The sequence below is a fragment of the Pteropus vampyrus genome, unplaced genomic scaffold (assembly GCF_000151845.1).
Source record: "Pteropus vampyrus isolate Shadow unplaced genomic scaffold, Pvam_2.0 Scaffold518, whole genome shotgun sequence".
NCBI lineage: Eukaryota > Metazoa > Chordata > Mammalia > Chiroptera > Pteropodidae > Pteropus > Pteropus vampyrus.
Genome location: NW_011889299.1, coordinates 1,225,643 through 1,252,884, shown reverse-complemented (window position 1 = coordinate 1,252,884; position 27,242 = coordinate 1,225,643). Strand labels below are relative to the sequence as shown.

Sequence of the window (27,242 nt, the reverse complement as noted above, 5' to 3'; positions counted from 1 at the left end):
TATATCCATGAAATATCCTATCATTGTCTTTCACATGGAAAAGCCCAGAGCTCCGTAATGAAAAGGAAAGAAGCATTCATCAGAGAGAAACAGCAATTTCCTTATTTTTGGACATGAACAATTCTAGTTAAGAACAGATCACATAGGCTTGAACCTCTCCTACCTCTATGGAACTGTACAGATGCCGGGAAAAGCTGTACTCAATGAGCAAGGCTGTGAAGTTCAACACAGCCAAGAGAAGCATTTTCAGTTGTTCTCTTTCCGGCCTATCACACACGAGCATCCATGACATATTCTCCACCGTCTGTCCAGCATCTGCCAGAATTCCATCAAAGCGGTCCAACAGATCCACCCAGTGATATAACTCACACTGGAGAGAGGAAGAGGAAGATATAAGATTAAGGTAAAAGTGCTGTGCGGTGTTTTGAGCTGAGTGTTGCTACAATGAATTGCTGAGCATGACACTTCTCACTGTTGCTTCTCTTCAATCTTCCACCAGTACAGAAACCCATGAGAAAGATTGTACTTTGAACCATGTGGACCTGAATTCACTGTTATATCCAAAGTATACTAACACCAGTAGATGCCACAAAACCCCTTGTTAAGTCTTCAAAGAATCCTGACTACATTCTAAGGCCTACAAACACAAGGACTCTCCCTGCCAGAACCCATTTTATCAGAAGTGTTCACTTTTAGTTATCTCAAGAAGATTCTTTTAAACTAAAAGTAAAATACTAAGACTATCTCAAACTCATGTTATCAGTAAAACTAAAGGAATTTTGTGGCTGAGATTCTTTATCATCTATATAAATGTTCCTCTTCCTCAGCTAGCAAAATTCTCCTTTCAGATTTCTTTCAAAATTTCCTTGGCAACCTTTCATAGGCTAAAAGCTACTGATCCGGAGCTGTGCTAGACATACACTGATGCTTTTTAAGTAACTGATGAATGAGGCTACCTCATTATGGTTTCTCTTTCAAACCAGAGCAAACAAAATGTTCTAGTCCAGGGAGCCCTGTCTTTTGGGAACATGAATTCACATACCTTTCCAATGTTCCATGTTTTGATCTGCTGCAGTTCCAAGAGTAGTTGCTCATCATTACAAACTTTGAGTTTGTCTATTAAGGCTCTGCAGTCTGCAGGCTGAGAAAAACAAACAGGTACTCACAAAGGGTGTTTTAAAGTATAAGGGAGACATAAAGAGGAAGAACGGGAAAAGAAATCGTTAAGCCAACACACTCAGCAATTTAACTTTTGATAGAATGTACTACTGAAGAAAAGTGGAAATTTACCTGATGATCACTTGGGATTAAAATGGAAATCTTATAATGAAACAATCCATATGTGCATTGTTTAAACACATATAAACCTGTAGATGTAGACAAACTACTTAGAAGGGTACAATCAATAGAAATAACGGAAATAAGTTAAACATCAAATGAAAATAAAGAAGGAATCTGTACCATGGTCCAGAAGTTAATCAGAATGCTTGATAAGCATGTTGAAGGAAGAAGAACACTGAAAAATCCCAGTAAATTCACAGTTAAAGGTGAAGACTAACAATGGCTATATTTTGCTATAACAGGAAACCCTCTAGTAATAGTAGGGCAAAGAGCTTCTGAACTTTGTACAACTAGGACTCCATCCTTATTTACTTGGGGTTCCCATATCCATACATGCCTGCTCTCTTTTACTGATTAAAGGATCTGTTTGTCAGGTAACAATGTGTGGATTGAGAATTTATAGTGTCTGAAAGTGGAAGCAGGGATAGGGACTGGGACTGAGAAGCCTTCTCTTAACGGATGGCAGCTCAAAGTTATTACACTTGCTCTTTAACTCTACGGTAGTATGATATCCTGGGAATGGGCCTAGATTTGGAACCAAATAAATCTGGGTTCAGTTTTCAGCTTGTTTGATCATGAGCAAATCCAACCACTAAGCCAGTTTTCTTTTTTTCTCTTTTTAAATCTGATCGTGTTACCCTTCTGCTTCTCACTGCGCTTAAGATAAAGGCAAACAGCTTGATGTGACCTTATGTGGCCTGGTCTTGGTCTTCTGCAATGTCTTTTCTGAGTCTTTTGAGTGTGCCATGCTTTCTCCCACCTCAGGGCCTTTGCATATGCTGTTCATTCTGTCTAGAAGACTCTTCTTACCATCCTCCATCCTCTGGACTCATTCAATAGTCATTTCCTCAGGGAAGCATTCACTGACTTCTCTAATTTAGGCTAAATCCTGTTATATGTTTTCAGAGTCCTAGGTGCATCTTACTAACATGGTTTTAATCAAATGTTTATTTGTGATTATCTGTGATTATCTAATTAATGTCTACCTCCCTTGTAAACTCCATGAAGAAAGAAATACATCTTTTTTTTTTCTCACTATTGTAATCTTAGTGTGTGTGTGTGTGTGTGTGTGTGTGTGTATCAGTGCCTGGCACTCAAAAAGTATTTGTTGCATGAGTTAATAAATGGTTAAGTGAATGAGAATCTGAACAGTGATAGTGGCACTAGGAATGGCAAACATGTGAAAACCATAGTTTTCTTATCAGGAAAACAGTTCTAATAACTAGTAAAACACATGTGAAGCTCAAATGTTTGCCACATACATAAAGCACTTATCTCACACAATAGGAACCTAAATATTGAGAGACAGCATATTGTTAAAAAGAACATGGACTTCGGAATTAGATAGTTAGAAAGCTACCTCTTTGAATCTCAGTATCCTCTTCTGTAAAATGAAGCAGTATTGTTGTGATTTAAACTAGAAGTATTTTCAGTACTCAAAACAAAATGTGGAACAACAGGGGCTGGCTTAAGGTAAATTGTTTTCTTTAAGCTAAGTCCCAAACCTTTTCTTCCTCTAAAGTGAGATTAAAGCTACCTTAAATTTTTGTGTTAATTAAATGCATGTTAAATCCTTGGCATAAAATCCTTCCATAAACCAGGCCTGCACTTGTTCCTCCTCTTCTGGAAGTCATATATAGGTCAAGGGAGGGATGGTGAAGCAGTAGAAACAGATAACATGGAAATCTGAACCATATACTCAGTTCACTTGTGCCTTCAGGACCTACTTGGGCCTAGTATCAAATATAACTTCAATTTCTAATGGAATGCAGCTATGCAGATCTAATTTTATGATTCTATAGGTGATACAACACCCAGTTCATGATGAACATTTGGGTCCTATAATCACTTGTTATCTATCTCAGAATCAGGCATTCAATCTTCATCAAGGTCCTGTAGCAAGCCACACGGGCTTTTCTGAGTGTCAAGGTCCCTGCTCTGGACTCTGCAGTTTGCAGAATGCACCAGGGACAAAAAGTACATCTTTACCATCTTGTCCCTGCTATACTGAGTGTGATTTTCTTTACTCATAGTAATGAAAAAGAAAGCACGTGACAGTTCAACGGCTGCATACCAACTGCTATGGTTTATATCGATTTGCTCCAATAAATATATCAAATCAAGGGAAAAAATCCTTTGCACAGCTGCTGAAACACAAAGTTCATCAATAAATGTCTTTCTTGTGCACCCACTATGGAAAACAGTATGGTAGTTCTTCAAGAAAATTAAAAACAGAACTACCATATGAACCAGCAATTCCACTTCTGGATATTTATCAGATGAAAATGAAATGAAAATGAAAAAAACACTAATTTGAAAGGATTATATGCACCCCTATGTTCACTGCAGCATTATTTACAATAGCCAAGATATGGAAGCAAGCTAAGTATCCATCTATAAACAAATGGATAGAAAAGATGTAGTATACATATATAACGAAACACTACTCAGTCATTAATTGAAATCTTGCCATTTTTGACAACATGGGTGGACCTTGAGGGCATCAGGCTAAGTGAAATAAGTCAGAAAGACAAATATATGATCTCATCTATGGAGTTAAAAAAAAATAAAAAACAAGGAAAATCAAGCTCATAGATACAGACTAGTGGTTGCCAGAGGCAAGGAGTGGGTAAAATGAGTAAAGGGGTCAAAAGGTAAAAGAAATTAAATTTAGAAAGTTCTTTAAAATAATACTTATTATTGGTTATAGGAAGGGGAAATTGGGTATGCTAGAGAAAAATAGGCATCTTCAAGCCTTATTAAAAACATACATAGTCAATGATCTAAAAATTTCACTTTGTGAGTTTATCCTAAGTAATTTGCTACTAGCTATCAAATGTTGTGGACCAGGAAATTTGTATACAGGTATGAATCAATGTACAAATCCTTAACAATCTACTAAGTAAAGGAAAAATAATTTTAATTTGCATTTCTCTGATGATCTACAAGGCTGAATTATTCTGCAAGTTTACCGACTGTTCTTTTCTAAAATGGCCTATGCACATTTTGTTATTGGGATATTTATCTCTCCTACTGATTTTTCTAAAGACATTAACTACAATGAGTTACAAATATTTTCCCCAGCTTGTCATGTGCCTCTGTCTCTTGGATAAAGTACTTCACATTTCCATTATTTGTATAGTTTCTTAAGGCAACATTTCTTTCTGCTCTTCAGTTTCAAAAAAAAAAAAAAATTTGAGTACCTGTCAAAAACTCTAGGTGCCAAAACACATGAAACAAAATCAAAAGGAAATAAAAGTATTTGCAACAGATATCAAAAATGAATATACTCTATATATGGCATTCAGTAAGAAACTGACATTCTAATATCAAATACAAAAATAACATCATGAGCAGACAAGTGATATAAGGCCAATGAATTTGAAAATGCATATATTAAAGCATGTAAATTAGAACAGTGAAATAGTTCTTCCCCACGTATTAACAAAAATTTAAAAGATAATCTATAATGCCAGAGAAGGTATGGGAAAACAGCACTTCTCACGCTCATTAATATAACGCTGAGTGAAAAGGTCAGGAGAACTACCCATGCAATAATCTGGAAGAAAAATAACAAAATGTTAATAGTGCTATCTATTGGTGATACATGTCGGGTACTTACAGTTTTTTTAAAAACCTAGTATTTAGAAAATGAACTGATTATGCACCAGATACTTTGCTAAGCAACTGTGTCACATAAAGGAGGGAGGAATTACCAACTTTATTTTACAGATGTGGAAATGTGGAATTTAATAAAGTCTCAGCCACAAAAATCTGGTAAGCCTCAAACCCATGTCTAATTCCAGAGCTTGTGCTCCTAGAACTACAGCACAAAGAGTCTACGAGCGTGTCATAAAAATGCAATACTTTCTTAACCTCAGAATGCAGTTTAATAGAATAAATGAAGCTGTCTTTTTTTACTGCTGACATAAATCATCTGACATGGCCAACCAATACACGGGTTAAGCTGAACTGCATTTAAGAATCAGTAATAAGGAAAGCTAAACCCTGGCCTCATAACAAATCTAGTCAGAAAGGTGCTACCACTTTAATTTTCTAGAAAACAAAATTGAAAAAGATCCCACAAGTACAGAAAGAATTTTAACCCACATCTGATCTTGCCATTATTACCATAGAGCCTTTTGATGCATAGAACAAACAGCAGCCAGAGAGCCTACTTCAGGTACATACAGCTAGCTACAAAGTGTTTAGTGCTCACTTTTCACTGGTCACTTAGCTTATTCACGTTTTAATCAATGAAAGTTCAAAAGAAAATTTGATTGTTTTGCTGCACTTTGTATATAAGCGTGATCTATTTGGAAGATCAGTATGGGTGAACTGATGGCAAGGATTTTTTTCTGAAATAAAAAAAACAGAGCAAATTTTTGGATACTTACAGCCTCAGTAGGTGTCTTTTTCAGTTTAGTCCTGTCTACTTTCATGTTTTCGATTTTGTTTTATGATCTGAAAATCAAATCCCAAAAGTGAGAATTAAAGTTGCAATCTTGAACTCTACATGCTTAGATATAGACAATATAGAATGAAGAGCATACAAAATGTTTAAAATAAAAACTCTGGAGTTATGATGCCATGCCACATCAGAGGCACAGCTATGAGGTAGGGAGGGGTAAATAATCTCTCCAGATAAAAATGACCCACATCCATTTTTTGGAAAAATCTATAACAAATTTAAGCCAAAATTAAAACGTCTTTTTTTACTTACAAATCTCTTCAATTCATAATCGAATATAAAAGAGTTCAATGTTTTTAACACACCTCAAGATGGAAAATTCACCATTCATATCCATGTAGTTTTCTAGAAAATTTAGCAATTCCATTTCTGGGAACTTATCCAAAGAAAGTCAGAAGGATGTACATAAATATTTAACAACAAGAATTCACACTGCGTGATCATTTGTATAATAGTGAAAAACTGGAAAGGATCAAATGTCCAAAATATAATTAGTTTAAAATGAAATATTGCACAACTGTTAAAAATATTGCACACAATTATATACAACAGCACACAAAGATGTTCGTGGTGAAATAAAAGTTACAAAACAGAATGAACACTATAAACCTACGTATAAAAAATAGCTAGAAAGGTTATGTATCAAAATGTTAACTCATTGCTAACAAAATGGATTATGTAGGATTGTTTTCTGTGCACCTCTGTATCTTTTACTGTTTTTAACCCACAAAAATATATTAGTTGTACCATAAGAATGAAGGCAACATAATATTTTATTTTTAATTAGGAAATGGAGTATAAGACTCCCAGTACAAATGTCCTGAGCACAGAACTAAGGTCATGTAATTTGGAAGGCTCAAAAGTGAACAACAGTCTGATTTAGACCCACAGTAGAAACCTAGTTGATCCCTGATGGCAGACAGGTCCCTTCAAGGTGCTCTGGCTAAGGCTCAGGTAGAAACGAAGGTTTCTCCCATTGGCAAACAGGACACATGCACAGAGGTAGAAGTGAACTGTAAGCTCTTTACACACCAAAGATTCTGCTACTAACAATGTGTATTTGCTACAAAGCAGTCACTGGAGGTCAATGCCCCACTCCGCCCAAGGAGGATGTCATAATATAAATCTGAACAAGCCCAAGTATAAATTTTAGGCAACTTTTGGCCTAGATTTAGTCCAATATACTCAGTACTGTGGAAATAACATATATATGCCTGCATGGCCGGCACCCATTCAACCAATGGTCATTCAGGAAGAGTTGGTGAAAAATCCAGAATATGTTCTCATGTTTCTGCAGAGACCATTCCTAAAGAAAAAAAGATGTTTTCCCTCTACGGTTCACAGTTAAGGTATATAATACCAATTTACTTTAAAAAAAAAATCACCTCAACATCTAACAGAAAATGAACAAAATATCTGTCACCAACAACTTCCAAATATCTAAAATGAGGCCAACAGGATTCTGGCAACAATCAGATCCATGTAGTGTAAATCATAAGTGAGCTATTTATACATTTACTCTCAGGCTTGATTTTTCTCACAAAATTTCTCACACCCATTACTTAGAGCAAGTGGCCATCATACTACTATGGCTGTAATCATTTGCTGGGAGGCTGTTAGATTGCCTCTGCTGTATACTATCGATACCATACGACCCAAATCACTGAATGCTTTCCCTCCAAAATTAAGAATGTCCACTCTCACTATTCAACACAGTGTTGGAAGTTCTAGTCAATGCAATAAGGTAAGAAAAGGTAATAACAGGTACAGAGATCAGAAAGGAAGAAATAAAACTGTCCCTATTTGCAGATGACAAAAGATTACCTAAATAGAAAATCCCAAGGAATCTACAAAAAAACCTCCCAAAACTAATAAGTAATCTCAGCAAAGTTGCAGGATACAAGCTAAACACACAGATCAATCATATTTCTACATATTGGCAATGGACATGTGGACTCTAAACTAAAAAGTACAATAATGCCTCACGGTTGCTCAAAAAAACATCGAAATACTTAGGTATAAATCTAACAAAGCATGTATAGGGCTTGTATGCTAAAAACCACAATGTTGATTTAAAAAAATCAAAGACCTAAATATATGAAGAGATATACCATGTTTATGGATTAAAAAGACTCAACATAATAAAGATGTCAATTCTACTCAAATTTATATATAGGTTTAATGCGGTTCCTATCTAAATCCCAGCAAGATGTTTTTGTAAACTAAGATTATCCTAAAATGTATACAGAAAGGCAAAAGACTACAATAGCTAAAGCAATTTTGAAAAAGAAAAGAGGGAGGAATCACTCTATCTGATTTTAAGACTTGTTATACATATATCTATGTATTTATCTACATGGATACATACATCTACAGAAATTGCAACTGTTTATATAGTACTGGAAGAGTTATATACACATATATAAATAGACCAGAGACCCATACAAATATGCCCAACTGATTTTTGCTAAAGGAAAAAGCAATTCAAAGCATAGTTTTATTAACAAATGGTGCCAGAGCAGACATCTATAGGCAAAAAAAGATGAACTTTAACTTGTGTCTCATACTTTGATACAAAAATTAACACAAAATGGCTGATGTGGTGAGGGTGTGGACAAAGGAAAACTCTTGTGCACTGTTGGTGGGAATGTACGTTGGTTCAGCAACAATGGAAAACAGTATGGAAGATCCTCAAAAAACTAAAAACACGATCCAGCAATTCCACTTCTGGGTATTTATCCACAGGAAATAAAAACACTAACTTTAAAAAAGATATACACCCCATGTTTATTATAGCATTCAAGGGTCTGGGTTAAGAACAATGAACTCTGGCTAATAAAAGAAAGGTTATTTACTTGGAGGATAACTGGTAGCTCACAGAACCAACAGGAAGGCTTAGAGATCCACATTCAGAAAACAGGAGGAACCAAAGAAGCGATGCAGCCTGGAACTATAGCCCAGGATCTCCCAAACACACAGCTTAGTTGGGGGTACCTACACTGCTAACACCAAATTCTGGATGTCTAGAAGCTACTGCTGGTGGCAGAATGATTTCTAAATGGTCTTAGGTTATTTGCCTCAGGTATCAGTGACTCCAGACGCAAAGTCTCAAGTGTGAGCATCTGATTGGTCAAGCATAGGTCCCATGCTCATGCTCTGGCTGTCGAGGTTCTAGGCAAGCAAGTGCACTTTCCTTTTTTAGTTTCCACAGTGTTCCAGTTCCAAACTTTTTATAAACAGATTCACATTATAGGCACCCAATTAAAAGAAACAAGCCAAAACATATGAACACACATACATCCCTGTAACAAGTGCAAAATTAACCTGGTTTTTATGTCTGTTGCAAGAAACATCTATAATCTAAAAAAGGAAACATATCACTTTCCATAAGATATCAATTAAGAAAATACAAGATTTTTGTTCCTATTCTATTTCTAAGCTGGTTTTACAGTGGGAAGGGAGAATATTTTTGAGTGCCCATTACAAGCTAGATAATACTTACGCTGGGATTTTCCAAAGCACTTAGAATATCTTGCTCCATGAAGGAAGACAAGGTTCCAGTAATTTGGAAAATATTACAAATGGAATTCCCCTTCTTTTAGGACAGTCACATGGCTGACTGACATTACTAATGGCTCTAAGAAATCTTGGGTAAAGGAAACTTATTAGGGCAAAGAACCATTTTTTCAAGTGACATCTACTGAAAGTCCACCAATTTAAGTATCCCAAAGAACATACTTTGAGACGTGCTGCCAAGGGGCTTCATATAATTGTCTTTCATATAATCTTCACCAGTCAAGCCAAGTTTGTCCTCATTTACAGATAGAAAACTGAGGCTCAGATAAATTAAGTACCTTGCCTAGTTAGGGAATCTTGGCATCACGAACTAAATCCAAGCCTGACTCCCAAGTTCATGCTTTAATAACACGCTGTTCACTTTACCAGTTTTATTACTACATAAATGCCTGCAGATGAAAATATAAACTTGTGACAGATTCTTCTACATTGTTGGATCCTATTGTTCAAAAAATTATTGCAAGAGAAGAAACTGGGGCACAAGGTGAGAAGCTCAGATATTGTCATTTTCACTAATAATTGGAACAGTAACTAGGGAAAGAGTTCTACCTAATGCTTAGAAGTTAAACAGGTGAAAATCCATTACATAAAAAAAGTCTCTAACAAAAAGAAGTTAGTTCTAAACAAATTCCTGAACATGGCCTAGTTCCTTTGTTGGGTCAGACAAGAACTCCAGCATTAAGTAACCTCTACATGTAGTAAACATTTCTTTCTAAACTTAGGTTACAAAGATCAACTTTAAGAAAGCTAATGAATTATTATGAACCACCATCCATAGCTATTACCATGACTTCCATTTAATCAACCATTTCTTTTTTCAATTCTTTATTCCCCCAAACTTCATTTACCTTTGAGGTTTGAATCTTGGTTTTGTAGGGTTTACATTAAGATAAGTGTGTACAATGAAAAGAGTGAGGAAAGTTGCTCTTTAAAGGGTAGCTTGCTCTGTGGTAATCACCTCCAGCTGATTAAATTTCCAATGACTTTCAATATAAATCAGCTTAAGGGTAAAGGCCACCTGCAGTTCCCAAATCTGGCTCAACAGCAGTTGAGTGTAGTAGTAGATTAGCCTTACTATTCAAAGTATGGTTGAAGGATCAGCAGCAGTGACACCACCTGGGAGTTATTAAAAACACAGACTCTCAGGCCCCACCCAAACCTGAGGAATCTATCTTTATTTTAGTAAGACAAGACATTCAGGTGACTCATATATTAAAGTTGGAGAAGCACCAGATCAGAATACAGGCTCAGAATCAAGAAACCCACATGAGAATCACTGCTGTATCACTTACTCACTGTTTGAGCATGGACAAATCAGCCTCTGTGCACTTGTTTCCTCAACTGTGAAATAGGGATAACTAATCTCCCCACTTTCACACTTTTATCCAATCCATTCTCCGGAGAGCAGCAAAAGTAATCTTCTTAAAACATAAACCAGCTCATGCTACTTCCTTAAAATCTTTTAACGGTTTCCCTAAAATTACATCCAAACTCTAACCATGACCCACAGGGCATGATTTGTACTCCTTTAACTTTTTCCAACCTCCTCTCTTCACAGCCACATTAGTCTTTCTGTTTAGTTTCTGGACCACTCTAAGTTCTTTCTGGCTTCTAGACCTTTACAAATGCTATTCCCATTGGAATGCTTCTGCCCCACACCCTCATTCTTCCCACAGCTAGTTCCATTTGAGAAACTAACTTGAAAATAAGACCCAAGGTGGCTTCCCATGGCAACCCACTTAAAGCTGGTCCAATTGTTATTTTTCTATTATGGTACCCTGCTTCTCTCATAGCAACTATCAATATAACTACTTTGATTTTCTACAGTGTTAAGCTCTTAACATCTAGCACAGCATCTTCCATATGATAGGTACGTATATATTTGTAGAATGCAGTTCAGAAAAGAAGTATGCACTGAGAAAAAAATCTATGATTGTCAACATATACAGTACTTGAAGCCACAGGTCTGAAGATGATTATTTACAAGAAAGAAAGAAAGAAGCCCAGAATGAGTTCTTATTTGATCTAACATTTAAAGGTAAGGCAAAGGAGAGGCCAGTAAGGTAGGAACAAAACTAGTTCACAGTATCATGAAAGACAAAAGATGGCAAGACTGATCAATTGTGTCAAATGCCAAAATGAGGTATGTCCAGAAAATGTCCACTGAAACTGGGAATAGAGATAACTTGAGAAGCAATACTATCAATGAGGTTGTGGGAAAGGAAAAACAATCAGGGAATCAATGGGAAGTGAGGCAATATACATAGCATGTATAGAAAACTTTTGAAAAGGTTGGTTGTAAACATAAGCAGAGAATTATGGCGTCATTGAAAGGTAGAGGGGAAGGGTGGGAAAGTGAAGTTAATGGAAAGAAAATCCCTAAGAAACTTAAGGGTAGGATACTGTTGGCCTCTCACTATTTCCCCTTAACATAATGAACACTTATTATGAATAGCACAAATACTAACCAGAATTAGGACAATCCTCTCCCCAATCTATTAAAACTTGACTGAGTGTCCCTTCCTATGTGCTTATATTGTAACCTGTACCAATCACTTCCCTGACTATTAATGAGAAAATGTCTGCCACAGGGTTGGGAAGGGAAGAAACAAACATTATCAGTGGTTGCCTCTAGGTGGCAGGATAACACAGTTTTATTTATGCTTCATGCTTTTCAGATCTTTCCATATTTTCTACAATCATGCATCCATTTACGAGAATTTTTCTTTTGTACAATTTTTCTTAAGGTAGAAAACAGCGACCCCTGAGCCAAAGGGCATGCATCAAATTAAGAACAATATTATCTAAACAAATACCTTGGATTGGCTGCTGCCTGCTCTTGGAGCGTCTTTCCTATGCTTTTTGCTCCTTGATCCTTAAGTTTGGCACACAGCGAGCACTCAATATTTATTGACTTGGTTCATTATTGGTAGGTTAAGAACTGCTGCAACATGTATCGGAGTGTAGATCAATCAAAGTCAGCCTAAAATTCCCCGAAAGCATGGAAAAGCTTTATGGCAGTTTTTAATCAAAAATGCTTAAAAAACACTAAACTCCAACGTGCCACAAAGCAAAATACTCGATTATTTTTGCCTTGTAGTAAGTGATTTCCTTTGCCTCTCTGCAGTCTCTGAAAGTGAGAACTGTCTGGACCATCTATCATGTCAGGAAGCAGCAAGCCGAATCTTGAAACCCAGGCAGCTATTCATTATTTGATTACAGAAGCACAGACATAACATTAACTGATTTGTTAAAGGGGATACCACCAGATTGTCAGGCCTTTCCATTTAGTCTATTGCTTGATTATTTACATTAATATTCACCCAATAAATAGGCTGAGAATCCATTTACCATAACAACAGCTAACATTTACTGACCATCTATTATGCATTATCTCTAAAACAACTTGGAAATGAAGGCTGTTCTCAGTTTACTGAAGCCAAGAGTAGTCACGTACCCAGTAGGTGGCATAATCTGGATTCACATCAAATTTGCTCCACAACTCCACAGTACACGAAATATCTATATGCACAATCTACCCTGCCACCCCCCACCTACAGACATCAATATCCCTATCCTAGACCACATAAAACATGACCCCAAGTATTGGTGACCTGGATTTTATTGGATACTGATAAGATGTAATAATAAAGCAACTGATAGAGTATACAGATGCTAAATTATGTTGTACACTTGAAAATTATTATTAATCAATATTACCCCCAATAAATTTAATTTTAAAAACTGCATGCAGAAAAAATAGTGCATAGTAACTGCCTAATGTTTGCTGCTGTTAAGGAAAACACACACACAATAATAATAAAGTAACTGAGGAATAGCCTTTACTCACCCAAGACAAATCTGGAAATTATCTGCAGAAATACCTAAACAGAATCTCTTCTTTAAAACCTGAAAACACTATACCTCAGGTAAGTGTATAGGCTTGCTCTTGGTGCTTTTCTGCACTTCAATATACTCAAAGAGAGAGGAATCTGATACCTCCAGCAGTGACTTTAGATAAATGAAAGATGTCAGAATGCATCTCCTTCCTATACATCTTCTACCCTACTGTCCTGGGAAGCTGCAGATTCAGAAGTTATCCTTCTGGTCATTACTCCCAATTACTTAGAGAAACTGACATCAAAAGAATTTGGCAACACAACAGAGCTCACCAAAGTTGTAGATCAGTTTTGCCAGTAAAGAGGAAATGCCAGCATGCCAAAGAGCCCTTCTTAGCATTCCCAACAAAAAATAAAAACAGCAATGACTGCTGTCAAAGTTATGCAAATTAAGGAAAGACTCCTACTCTACACATTTTAAATTGATGCTTAGAATAACCCCAGTCTACCCTGTAAGAATAATCTGTCGCCCTTACCCTTCCTTCCTTGTGGCTGGATTTGGCACACAAGATCAATAACAACACTGACTGGGTTATTCCCTATCCAACACATCCAATGTCAAAGATTCAAGTGCTTTTTCAAGTCTTGCCCACCTCTAACAGAAGTTTAAGACATCAGTCTTTAAACCAGTACTCTATATTCAAATGTCAAGAACTTAACCACAGAAAAGCCTGCCACTATTTAATAGGTGCACTTCATGTAGAATAGCCACAGGTGGCATTCAGTGAGGTCAGGAAAACACATCCATCAGAAGTCTATCTACCTGAAAATTATCTTAAAATAAATCTGTAGTTCTCAACACTTGCTGTGCAAAATCAACCAAGACTTATTTTGAAAACTAAAAGTGTCTGGCCATACAAATATCTAACTCAGTACATATGTGGGAACTTTTTTTTCCAAGCTATTTAGGTGCTTTAGCTGCACAGCCAAACTTGAGGCACTTTGTTAGATATTATTATGATTTGCCAATTTGTTACACAGTAATTTTTAAATAATTAGGGAGGGAGTGAAGTCTAAATAAAACAAGAATAGCCACGTGTTGATAACTGTTGAAGCTGGGTAACAGGTACATGGGGGTTTGTCACACAATATTTTCTAACTTGTGTTTGAAAAGCCCATAAATTAAAAATATTTTGAAGTAAGACTTTATCCTGCTAGATCTCTCCATTCCATCCTCCACATTGCTGCCAGAGCAATCTTCCTCAAACTCAAAATCTACCTACATTATCAAGTGCAAACTCCTTACCTAACCCAGCATCCAAGACCTCTAGGATCTAGTCCCTGTTTACCACTTACCAGGGCCATTACATAATATTCCCCTCGGTTCCCCCACATGCTTTAACCATATCAAGCTTTTTAGTTTCCTTAACATTCAAGACTTTTGATACCCTGACTCAAATTTTGCTCTCTGCAAAAACAGCTGCTCTCACCATATCCCCTAGAGCTCAGCTTAACATCACCTCCTCTATGAAGCTATTTCAGATATCCCCCTTCCCAAGTAAAATCGATCTCTCCCTCCTCTGTACCCTGCACATACCCTCAATCAACACCACAGGAATGAGTTCTGCATGAGTGGGACTGTGTCTATTTATCTTTGCATTCCTGTCACCAGCATAGAAACTGTCACTTAGTATATTCATAAATGAACAACTATCCAACAAATATTTAATGAAGCTAAAAAAAAAAAAATCTAAGTCACATTAAACTCTTTTGGTGAAATTTTCAACTGAGAAAACCAATTTATACAATTTATTCAATCTGTATCTTTCCAATCAACAAATACTATATAAATGAACAGAAGATGCGTGAGGCATTGCGATGGGTGCTATGAGATAACTAGCTATGTGTACAAAAATGTTAAAAAAAATCAGAGAAAAAGGAAGATTAGAAGCAATGCTAATATAAAAGCAATGAAAGTCAGTACACAAAAATGCACAATTAAATTACAACTTCCTAGTGGCCAAAGCAAAGCTGGAAATAAACAGTTACAAGATCAATACAATACATAAGATAAATCCTTACATAACACCAGCCATAATCCTGGTTTTAAAAATTTGGATTTTTAGAGATTAAAGTTGCATTAAGCAGAAGACACCGTTAGCAAAAGTAAAACAATTAGCCCAATTTCACCTTTAGTCTAAAAACATATATACAGTAGGAAATATAAGAACAACATAGTAATTTGGATAGCCTCTTAAAGACATGTGGAGAAATCTTTAGATTTTTTTCTTGTCCTATACTGAAGGCTCACCATAAAAATCCTGAAATTCTATGGAAAACTTTTGCATATGTTATTTTTCTAGGACGATAACTGATAGCTTTTATTGGCTTCTTAAAGAGATCCATAACTTGAAAAACATTAGGAACCATCATTTCACAAAAAGATCTCCAAGACAATGTCTGCTTAACCACTATGATGTTTTCATTTTCATTTATGGAACACAGGCGTAAAGTATTTCTATTTCCCCTAAAGCCACATGATAGGCTGTCAAATACAATAAAGACAGTACAAGAAACCAAAAAAGTAGAATTCCAATCCTTTTGCATTATTCAGCTCCAATTCTGTCATATCCTGAGTTTTAAGAAAATATACAACACCTTTAAAGATTAAACCTCCTCTATATGTAAGGGGGAATTCTTTATTCCTGGATAAAAAATCCTCTATCCTGAAGGTAGAAAAGGCACAAACTTTCTATGGAAAAGCTAGACTGAGTATATCTCTAAATAAAAGCTAGGTTTTAATGACAAAATATTCTGACAAAAGATATATCGTGGAGAGGAGAAATCTCAGTAAGGTATTTGCTACCATACATGTGTTGATTATTTTTTTTAATTTAGAGACTGAAGAATACTACTGGAAGAAAGTCAAAATGAAGTAGAGGGCAACAGCATAACGGAAAGGCCCAGAAGTCAAGACAGAACTGAGATTAAATTCCATTTACTGGCTCTATGATCTTAGACAAGTTAGTATACCAGTCAGTAACCTCTGTAAAATAAACAATCTATCTCATAGGATTGTGCCTGGTAAAGAATAAGCCATATTATTTGTTTATTTCTTTTAGCTCCAGATTAAAGGGCAGCAATTTTATGCTAGATCACTCGTGCTCACGTGCACTCTCTCTCTCTACACACACACCCACGCGCGCGCGCACACGCGATCAAAAGCGAAAGAGAGCTGGTCTTTTCAACCCTTCTACATGTTATCTGCATATGGAGGAAAACATATATAGTAATATGTTAATCTCCAGACTGTTAGCCTTAAGTACTAACATGAACCAAAAAGCTAAACTTAACTTTGATGACCAGACTGGGAAGCTCCAGGTCTCATTCTCAAGTTAGTTATAGTTAGTCTACTCAACAATATTTGGGCCATGCCACCTAACAACCAGAGATATTAAGTGTATCTCAATTATTCTGAGCTGGTTCAAATGAATTTGGAAGGAACAGAGACAAAGATTCTTTTATGTGTTTCAAAAGAAAAAGTTATTTGTAGCAATTATCAAAGTGATATCAAACTCCTTTCAGAATGATGAAAATAATTTCAACTTCACAGGTTTGTTGTAAGGATCAAATTAGTTCATTGATAAAGTTTTAAAACAGAGCCTTTAGAAAAAAGATCATGTCCCAGCATACAGACATAACTGGCTCTGTTTGAGTAAATTGCATGGTACCACACAAAGCCTGGCCTATAATCAATTCCAATGTTCTTTAAATAACCCAAACAATGTAAACAATCTGCTGCTTTAAAATATTTGTATCTACAACATGAAAGGTGTTTACTGAAAATGAACAATATGCAAAAGTAGTGTATTTCCCTGCCACCAATTGACTTTGTGACCTTAGGACAATCTGGGTCTCAAACATACATAAAATGGGAATAATAACTGAGACTCTTTAGTTATTATAACACCCTGCTTTCAAATCAAGATAAATGGTAAGTATTAAACATGAACAATCTGAATTATTCTCAAAATTAGAGAGCAAAGAGCAACCAAGCCAGTTTTCTATTTGGCAAAAATCCCAACTTTTTAAAAAAACGAAATACACTTTTCCAAATAATTTACTTTTAAGCTGAGCATATTTAAAAAGATCAAATATTTTTTTTCCAAGATAGAGAACAGGAGCAACTGGCTAACCATCTGGATGAAAATAAAAGCACACACCTACTTCACACTATTAAACATAAAAAGCTAAACTGTAGAAGTATTAGAAAATAATATAGGGAAAGATTCTTGGAATCTTGGCAAAGATCTTTCAAGCAAATTACACAACCTAGAAACCAAAAAGGAAAGAAAAAAGGGGCACATTTGACTACATAAAAATTCTAAACCATAAACAAAATATCAGCAATAGGATAAAGGGTTAGTATTTCTAATATACAAAGAACTCCCGAAACTCAGTAAGACAAATAATCTTAAGACTGAAAACCAAGTAAGACTGAAAACCAAGTAAAAGGGCATGAATTTGCAATGTGCAGAGAATATAAACATTTGCTTAATTATAAAAATGCTAATCAAAGCAAGAAGGCGCTATTTCTTGCTCATCAGACTAGTTAAAATAAAAAAGATCAACATCTTGCCTTGGCAGATATAGGTGGAGAAAAGGGCGCTCACAGACACTGCTGGTGGAAATGGAAATTCAATACTATATATAGCCTTTCTGGAGGTCATTTTGGCAGTACTTATCAAAAATTTAAATGACCCAGAATGAATCCTACTTCTAAGAGCCAACAAAATGGAATGATTAAATTACAGCAAACCCATGCTTTGGAATGCAATGCAAACATTAAAAGAAATAGTCCAGCCATGTGTTCTAACATGAAAATATGCACAGTACACAAATGGATAAGGATAGTAGGTAAAAGGTATAAAATATATATAAATTAGTAACATACTTCTAGGTGTGGCATGAATAAAAAAAGATTGTCATTTGAGGGGAGACTAATTTTTAACCAAAATGTTTGTTTGAATCTTTAAAATTTACAACATGTTATTTTTGTAATTTAAAACAACTGAAAGAAGAAAAAAAGATAGGCTTAGAAAAATGTCACTTTAATTTGAAAGTTTTACAAGCAGAAAATTCAGTCCTATCTACAGTTTACAGCATCCATAAATATACATGAAAACACAGAGCCAAATCAAAATGTCCCATGAAAAAGTTCCAATTTGACCTCAGGCTGAAAAGCAATAACCATAGTCAAAAGGGCATTCTTTGGACTTTTGACTTGTTCATTTATACTTCCTTAAATTTCCCCCATTTGGGGGGTAACTTTTTTATTGGAAGGGGGCCACTTATTCTGCAATTCCATGGATGACACCCGCTGGCACATTTAGAAACAGAAGTTCAGTTTTAAGAAAAGATATAGTACAGAAGAAACAAAACTGGACTAAGTAACCTGGGTTCAATGCCCGACTCCAATACTAACCAGCCATATTACCTTAAATGAGTCATTTCCCCTAATCTGGGCCTATAAGGAGTTTGATATGGCTAATATGAAATACAGGGTCTTCTCCAACTCTTCTTTTGGAAAAAGAGATTATCATTTTAAAGCCACTGGTAATTTGTTTTGCTGGAGGTAAGAGATTTAAATTCACTCATGCAGGCAGTCTGCCTTTACTTTTAAAAAGCAAAAATCTAAAGTGCTCTATGTAAAACATTATCTTCAAGTGATATCTGCACCTCTCCAGAATATACTTCCTTTTAAGGCTGGCCTCGCCAAGATAATTAAGGAAATCTGAGGAGCAGGGAACTGGACCCCCAGATTAGGTCGTTAGATTGCAAGGTTGGAGGAGTCAAACTAGCCTCTGTAAAATGTGGCAGCAGATACAGGTATAAGGAAAGAGCCCTCTATAGGAATGACTGATACTGGATCTACCCCGATTTATGCTCTTCTCAAATACTAAAGTACCGAGGCTTGCCCTGAGGTGCTGTCATATTGTAAATCAACATGGATTATATATTAAACATACCACAGTGAACAGTGGATAGTCTTTCTAAAGGATGATTTGACAGTGTTAAAAAGTCTTACATTTGTGCATTCAGTTCTAGAAATTTCTTAAGGAAATAAACAGGGATGTCACAAAGATTTCTCTATTAAGATATTTCTCTGCTTCTTTCCTTCATTCAACACTTATTTACCAAATGACTACTGTGTGCTAGAATGCACTGTTTAAGATCATAAAAGGTTGAATACAGGAAACTGATTAATAAATTATAAATCATGCACACAATAGAATATAATGTAGTCATTAAAGACATTATAAAGGGAACATTATGACAGGGAACAAGGGTCGATATATTAGGTAGGAACAGCAAATTTAAAAATACCATTTGTGAAAAACTGGGGAAATCTGAATATGAACTGGATATTAGATATTAAAAAAAAGAACAAATTCCCTAGGTGTGATAATGGTATTGTGGTTGTGTAGGTCCTTACTCTTAAAACATGTATGCTGAAGGATTTAAGGATGAATATCATTCTTACTTCACGTGCTTCAGAAAAATTAAAGACACATATGTACATACAAACCAAATGGCAAATTCTTAACTGTTGGATATAGCTGATGATATACAGATGCTCATTGTGCTCTTTTCACAGCATTTTTATGCTTAAAAATTTCCATAATAAGTTGTTAGGAAGGAAATGAATTACATTTAAAAAAATATTTTTGAAAAAAATTGTTTATGCTACACAGGCATAAAAAAAGCCTTGGAAGAATATACTATATGCCAACATGTTAATAGTATTTATCTCTGACAGGTAGGATTTCAGGAAATTTCTGTGCTTATCTGTATTTTTCAACAATAAGCTTCGTATACTTCTACAGTCACATGAAGACTATTATTTAAAAATAAAGTTAGGAAATCATTTTCAAACAAGTTAAAACAAAATGAACAAATGACTAAATAAAGACTCATTCCCAAAGCATTCTTATGAAGTGATTTTACAAACTCTAAAGTAGTATGCAAATTTAATACTACACAAGTAATAACAGATTGTTGTGTGGACATCACATTGTTTTTGAAGTTCTATTTACGTGAGTAATTTATACCATTCTCTCAATACAAAAAATTCAAGCAATTCATGGTAATGATCACAGGGTTAAATTATTATTAAAAAGTATTTCCCTTTTACCTATATTACCTCCCCCCTTAAAGACTTGGAGGCAAAAATGTTAAAAATGATCAATTCGGAGGGGGAAGTGGTAAGGAAAAGTTTTTATAACATTGTTCTCTGTACCCTTCGGTGTATTTTAAATTTCTCAGGAACAGAAATGCAAATATTACAGAACGAGCTCAAGTTTCCCTTGACTACTCCTCCCAAATAATCAGTTTACTCTGTTTAAAAAAAAAAAACTATTAATAGCCATCATATACTATATAATATCTTGCAACTTGCAAAAATTATCTCCAAAATAGCTGAATTAATTTATACCATTTGTGGACAGTATTACAAGAACAGACTTTCCTCTATATTTTTTGCTATGACTTGATGTTGCCAAATTATTTTTTGCCAATCTTCTGGTTAAGAAAGATCTTTTTGTGTTGCATTTCTGATGTTTAGCTTGAGTATCTTTTCTTGTTATTAGACATTTTTTGGTCCTATTCTGGGAAAAGTATGTCCCAAATTTTCTAAATTGTTACTCTTATAATTAAGATGAGAACACACCAACCAAAATGTTAATGGTAACAATATTGTTATGGGAGGAGGAATCTTTTCCCAAAATAAGAACAAATTTCTTAGTTTTTCCTAAATTAACTCAAGTAATATAAACTAAAAAATGACGATAAAGTAGTGAAAATAATCCTTTTAGATTAAAAGGTATTACTTTCAGGGTATTCTACTATAGGAGTACATAACACCCCAGTTCATAAACTCTTGCTCAAAGAAATAAACACATTTAAGTACAAGCCTTGTGAGGAAATGAAATAATGGCTGAGGCTATTGATTCATGTGGGACACATTTAACTAACTTCATCTGTATAACATTTTTGAGTCCATGATGTACTACTTTTCCTATATCTTGTTTAACCCTAACAAAATTACTGTGACATTCTCTGATGCCCTCCTGTAAACTGCTACAGCACATTTTGTTCACTCATGTTATTGTACCGAACCCTTTAAGTATAATTTACGAGTCTCCCTCTCCTAAAAGACCATGCTGCCCTCCATTCTTCAGTTGCTTATCTTTGTATTCCCAGCATCTGGCAGTATTGAGTATGTCCTCAAATACTTGAGATATCATCACAGCCATTTAAAGGATGAGGAAACGGGCTCAGTGATGAAGTAATCTGCCCCAAGTAACATAGCTATTAAATATTTATTTTCCATAAATTACAATGGCCTTATCTTTGTAGGGCACTCTATAAACATTTTTAAATACATAATTTCACTTTAATGCTCACAACAGTCTATGAAGTAGGCTCTTTGATTATCATTTTATAGATGAGAATGAAAATTCAGTGATAAACCCTAGGCCTACTCAAATCCTAGTTTATGTGAAGTATAGTTCTTTTTACATACTTGATAGATTACTACTGTAGCAAATATCTGGGGGGGGGATGGTAGAGGGGAGGAAGGGAGAAGGCAGAAAGAAGACAGTTAAAGTAACAAGAAAGAAGCTGAAGACCAGGTGTAGGTCCCTCTAAAGACCATAAACTGATATTGTAGTGTCAACCACAATATGTATCACTTTGAAATCCGATCTTGGCCCAAAGGTTTTTCTTGCTATTACCCTGTATACACAGAAGACAAATGCAGGCTTTCTCACATATCAGCAGTCTCAAAGGCTAGGGAGGGATACAGAGCTAAGAAGAACTTTAAGAAACAATAAGTTACATTATGCATCGACAAAGCAGAGGAAGAAATGATAATACAAAGTAAAAGGCTAAAGAACTTTAAACATGATCTCATTGAGTCCTTATTTGGATTGTGAGTTTCTCAAGGGCAGAGACTAACTCATTCCTTTTATGTCCCTAGACCCTTGTACTTAGAAACATTCAGTAAACACATGTTGAACTGAATGGAGAGGTAAGATGTGAGAAGGTTTATTAATTTAATATATATTAAAGAAGATATATTAATTTAAAAAATGGTTTCCAATTTATTGAGCATTTACTATGTGCCAAGTGCTATACTTTTTAGGTAACATATCATGTTAAAAGGAATATTTACCTCTTTTCTAACCTGTTATATATGGTGCTAATCAAGTATGTTAATAGTGGTGATACTGATGACCATTAGGAAGACTCCCTATGGGTTACTAAAGTTATAACAGGACCTTGAACAGAACAAATTTGAACAGCAGGGGGCTATGTAGATGGAGGGAAATCAGGGCAACCAATGTACTGCACATCACCACAGAACTGGGTAAGACCCTTCAGAGGGTATGAATCTGAGTTCTAAAGCTTGGCAAAGTGAAAGACTACTATGGAAGAGCATTCGGTTATCACTGGCCAGAATCTTAGCCCCAAATGACCAAAGAACAAATCCCATTCCTACCCACCACTGATGACCCCAACACAGACCCGAAGGGTCCAGACAGGCTTTGCTAATGGGCCATCACTTCACCACCATGACTGCCCATCTCTGAGCTGTTGGTGGGGTTAAGCGAAAGAGTACGTTAAAGAAATTACCATCTACTGACCACCTACAGTGTGCTAACACCTTACATTTTCTCATTTAATCTCAATAACCCCATGAATAAGGTATTTTCACCAGATGAGGCAACTGATACATTAGGGTTTAACTTGCTCAAAGTAATAGAACTAGTAAGTGGCCAGAAAAAAATTAAAAATCGAGCATTTATCCTGCCCTTCTTGTATAAATTTTATCACTGAGCAACCTTACAAAATTATTCCAGCTAACATATGAAAATAAAATGAAGAGAATGTCATGGATCTAAGCTTTGGGTAGCTTAAACAGCTATTAACGTCCAAAAAAAAAATTTCCAAGACAGCATCACAAACTAATGAATGATGTGAATGAACTCAGCACTGCCAATATTTTTGTCGAAGGGAATGAATCTGAATTTATAAAGTCTCTGGACCCAGCTGTCAATTTGCAGAAAATACAGAAGAACATGTTGAACTGTACTGCATACGAAACCAGCAAAATTCAGTTTGTGGGAAACGCTACAGGTCAAATGGCCTAAGCTCAGCAGATATAGTATAGGAGGAAAAAAGGAAGAAACGGAAGCTATAGATATTTAAAGGACAGATCAAGTTTTAAAAATGGACAAAGTAAATTACACTATCCAGGGATACACAACTGGATGATAAAACCATAACAAAATGCAAAGAAATGATTACTATAAAGTCAGGGAGGGAGGATGCTGTGATTGGGATTGGCACATGGAAGAACTTCTAGAGTGACAGGAAAAATTCTATTTCTTGACTTGGGTGACAGTTACGAAAGTGTTTAAAATAATTTATTAGATTATAAATTTGTTTTTGGGTGCTTTTCCATATCCGCATTCTATTTGTTTCCAATAAAAGGAAAACATTTTAATCACATTAAAACTGCTTACATATGGTATAATTCCATTTGTATGAAATTCCCAGAACAGGCAAATCTATAGAGACATAAGGTACATTAGTGGTTGCCAAGCACTGGCGTGGTTGGGAGGGAGAAAGGAAGTAACTACTAATGGGTACTAGGTTTCCTTTAGGACTGAAGAAAATGTTCTAAAATTGATGTGATAATGGTTATACAACTGTGAACATACTAAAAACCATTGTACACCTTAAATGGGTGAATTGTATGGTATGTGAATTATATCTCAATAATGCTGTTTAGAAGTTTAAGACACCCCAGTTAAGCCAAGACACAGTTTTAAATAAAGACTAGGGTGGAGCTCAAGAATCAGAATATCTGACAGACTCTCAGGTGATGCTGCTGATAATGATCTGGGGACCACATTTTGAGAACCACTCCAACAAAGGATTTCAAAACGGATTCTAGATGAAGGCAGTACAGCACAGAAGAGTAGTGTTTTTACTTAGGAACTGAGAAAGTAGTCCAGAAAAAAAAAAACGTTAACACTCTGTGCCAAGCATTGTTCTATTCCAGTGGTTCCCCTGACCATCAGCATCTCCTGGGAACTTGCTGGAAATGCAAATTCTCAGGCCCCTCCCAGACTTACAGAATCAGAAACTCTAGGGGTGGAGACCAGCAATCTGTTTTAGCAAGCCTTTCAGGTGATTCCGATGTTCCAAAAACGCTGTGAGGTAGGTAACACTATTATTACCATTTTACAGATTAAGAACTGTGGCACAGACGTTAAATAATTTGCATAAGATGACACAGTTGGTAAGAAATGGAGTCAGAATTTGAACCCAGGAAGTCTGGCTCCAGAGTCTGTGTTCTTAATCACTCTGCTGAAAGGTACTTCCATCTATAAGAATTCAATTGGGAAAATGTAATAAAGCAAAGATCAGGAAAAATATGCCTCACTATAAAGACAGGAAAGAAAGAAAATAACCACAGCAAATAATGAAAGCATTTAAAGCAATCTTCCAAAAGTGTTCCGAAACATAAGCAGCCACCAAAACAATATATCCAAGTATTTCCAGAGAAATTATCAATGATATCTAATTATAGGGACTTAAAACTTGGATTATGCTAAAGATGGTATATAAATTAATGGTAGTGTGTTCACATCAATCTTTAAAATCTAAACGATTATACTAAAAGGTCATTCCAGAATAATTTGCATCTCCTTACTCCAAGTCCCTTTCAAATATTAAAGATTATTGAAAAGGAAAAATGGCTTCCTCAACTTTTAAGATTACACAATCAGAATCTCAAAGTTGAAAAATAATTTCATATTCTTCTAGCCCAATCAGCAATCCAGACTGATCGATCTACAATACCAATTTACGTTTAATGATACATTTATAAGAAACTAAAACAAATTCCAACTTCTGTAAAATCACATTCTGAGATCAAGTCATGTCACCACTGTAATTATTAAAGCCAAATGATTAAAAACTTTTTAAGGAAACTGAAAGTTGAAAATGCTCAGGTTAACAGCCCAAACAAAATCCATAGCTGTTTTACTCACAGAGAGCCACTCCTTCACTATCTGAAAGCATTTCTACAACCAGAAGACCAAGTTGGTCAACAAGTACATCAAGTTTTAGTAACTCAACCTCGATGACACATCAAATGAGAAGGCTTCCAAAGAATCTTTTGAGTTGAATAATCCCTGATGGTAACATATAAACATCTCATAACCAGTCATTGAGGAAACGAGTCAGAGAACAATATAGCAAAACACCCAGAACCCAAGTGCTTGTGACTGTCAACCTTATAGATGGTGAGATCACTGTAAATCAACCTAATATGACTATAGCTACATATCGGATTTTAATAACTTAATCTAACTTCAGGAGAGGTAACATGGAGTGTAAAGAGCAAATATTTTCAAAGAAACCAAGTTTGGCATTTCAATAATATTTTGAACCCAAGGTTGAAAACACACAACAAAAGAAAAAAAAAATAGCATTTCCATTGTAAAATTATAGCTATGAAGAACTCCGGAAACAATTCAAATATCGAAATGCCTACCGTGTGCAAAGCTCTGTCCCAAAAATCTACATTTATTACCCTAGTTTTACAAACTCAGGATTAGAAGGTTTAAGTGACCTTGTTGAAACTTCCTAACTACAGAAAACTCAGTATAGGGGTAAATATCTAATCACTATATACAATATACTCGAATTTTTTTTTTTTTTGTTAAACGAATGACTTCTCTGTAATCCCCAAGAAATTGCTTCTTCAATAATACTTAGTCTATTTTCAACTAGCGATCTGATTTCTCCACTAATGAACAAAGAAGTGAAAAGCTTGAACTCATGATCCATAGCACTGGTGATTCACAATCATATTTCATCTAAATACCTCAAAAACTTTCATTCATGACCTCTACCCTCTCTGCCCCTTAGACTTGCAATCATTCTCACTTTAAAGATAGGCACAAGTGGCTTTGCTCTGCCCCCATTTGTGCTTAAGTCAAAGGCTGGCTGGAGCCTGTGTGTCCAACTTCCATTCTCAGGTTTTGACCATGAAAAAGACATACAGTAGATCCCAGGATGGCCAATGCTACACAAGGAAAGAAATGAACAGTTTAAAGGACTTTATGTTGAGGGAACATCATTTTCAGAAGAAATAAAATGAAAAATAACAACAGGAAAACTACAGTTGAGTATAACAGCTAAAAATCAGAAAGTAGAGATTCTCAAAAATTGTTTAGCATTGCCATTTCAAAAAGTGTATTACAGCCAGAGGAGCTCATCACTAAGTCTCAATAGCTTAGATGTTATGTATGGGTCAGAGCGGCTGATACACCAACATCGAAAGAATAAAAAGCAACATTATAAGATAGTATAAAAATAACTAAACCACCTAAGGAAATTGAAACCATAATGAAAAACCCCAAAGGCACAATCAGGTCATTATCTAGGAAACATTAGCTTCTTCCACAAGGACACCTACTTTTCATGTGGAGCGGTAAGCAGGGCCAAGACATGGAACTGAAGTCAGGTATCAATTAAACAGACTGCCACAGAAAAAGGAATCCATGACTAGTTATTTTGGGATAGTGCCTAGGCCAGCAGTATCAACTCCAACTGGGATACAGGAGATTACTGCCATTGTTCCATTATAATGGGGTCCTCCAGGGTCTTTAACTTAGCAAGAATAGGTTAGATACCACTACTGGAATGTAATCACGAAACGTGGAGGAAACTATAGGACAAGTTTTTCGACAAATAAATCAGAAGAAAAAAACAAAAGGGAGAGGATCTACAAATTAAAATAGATTTAAGAGATATATCAATCCTTTGTGATAAATGGACTTTCTTCAGATCCTAATTCAAACACACTGTGAAATTTGAACATGAGCTTCATATAATATATTTTTTTTAAATCATTGTTTTTGAGCTGTAATAAT

The 27,242-nt window shown here is 35.5% G+C and overlaps 1 protein-coding gene across 18 annotated transcripts in view; it reads right to left on the bottom strand.

The window, feature by feature from the left end:
* Positions 1 to 27,242, bottom strand: part of HUWE1 (HECT, UBA and WWE domain containing 1, E3 ubiquitin protein ligase) — a 153,150-nt gene that overhangs the window by 119,197 nt on the left and 6,711 nt on the right. For all 18 annotated transcript variants that reach the window (XR_002777818.1, XR_002777819.1, XM_011383418.2 and 15 more), the window contains 3 exons: positions 5,739 to 5,805; positions 1,043 to 1,141; positions 164 to 370 (listed from right to left, as the gene is read on the bottom strand). Coding sequence is in view for 16 of the 18 variants with exons in the window: in XM_011383418.2 (XP_011381720.1) it covers positions 164 to 370; positions 1,043 to 1,141; positions 5,739 to 5,783 (351 nt within the window). In the remaining 2 variants the exon portion in view is untranslated. The remainder of the gene's footprint in view (positions 1 to 163; positions 371 to 1,042; positions 1,142 to 5,738; positions 5,806 to 27,242) is intronic.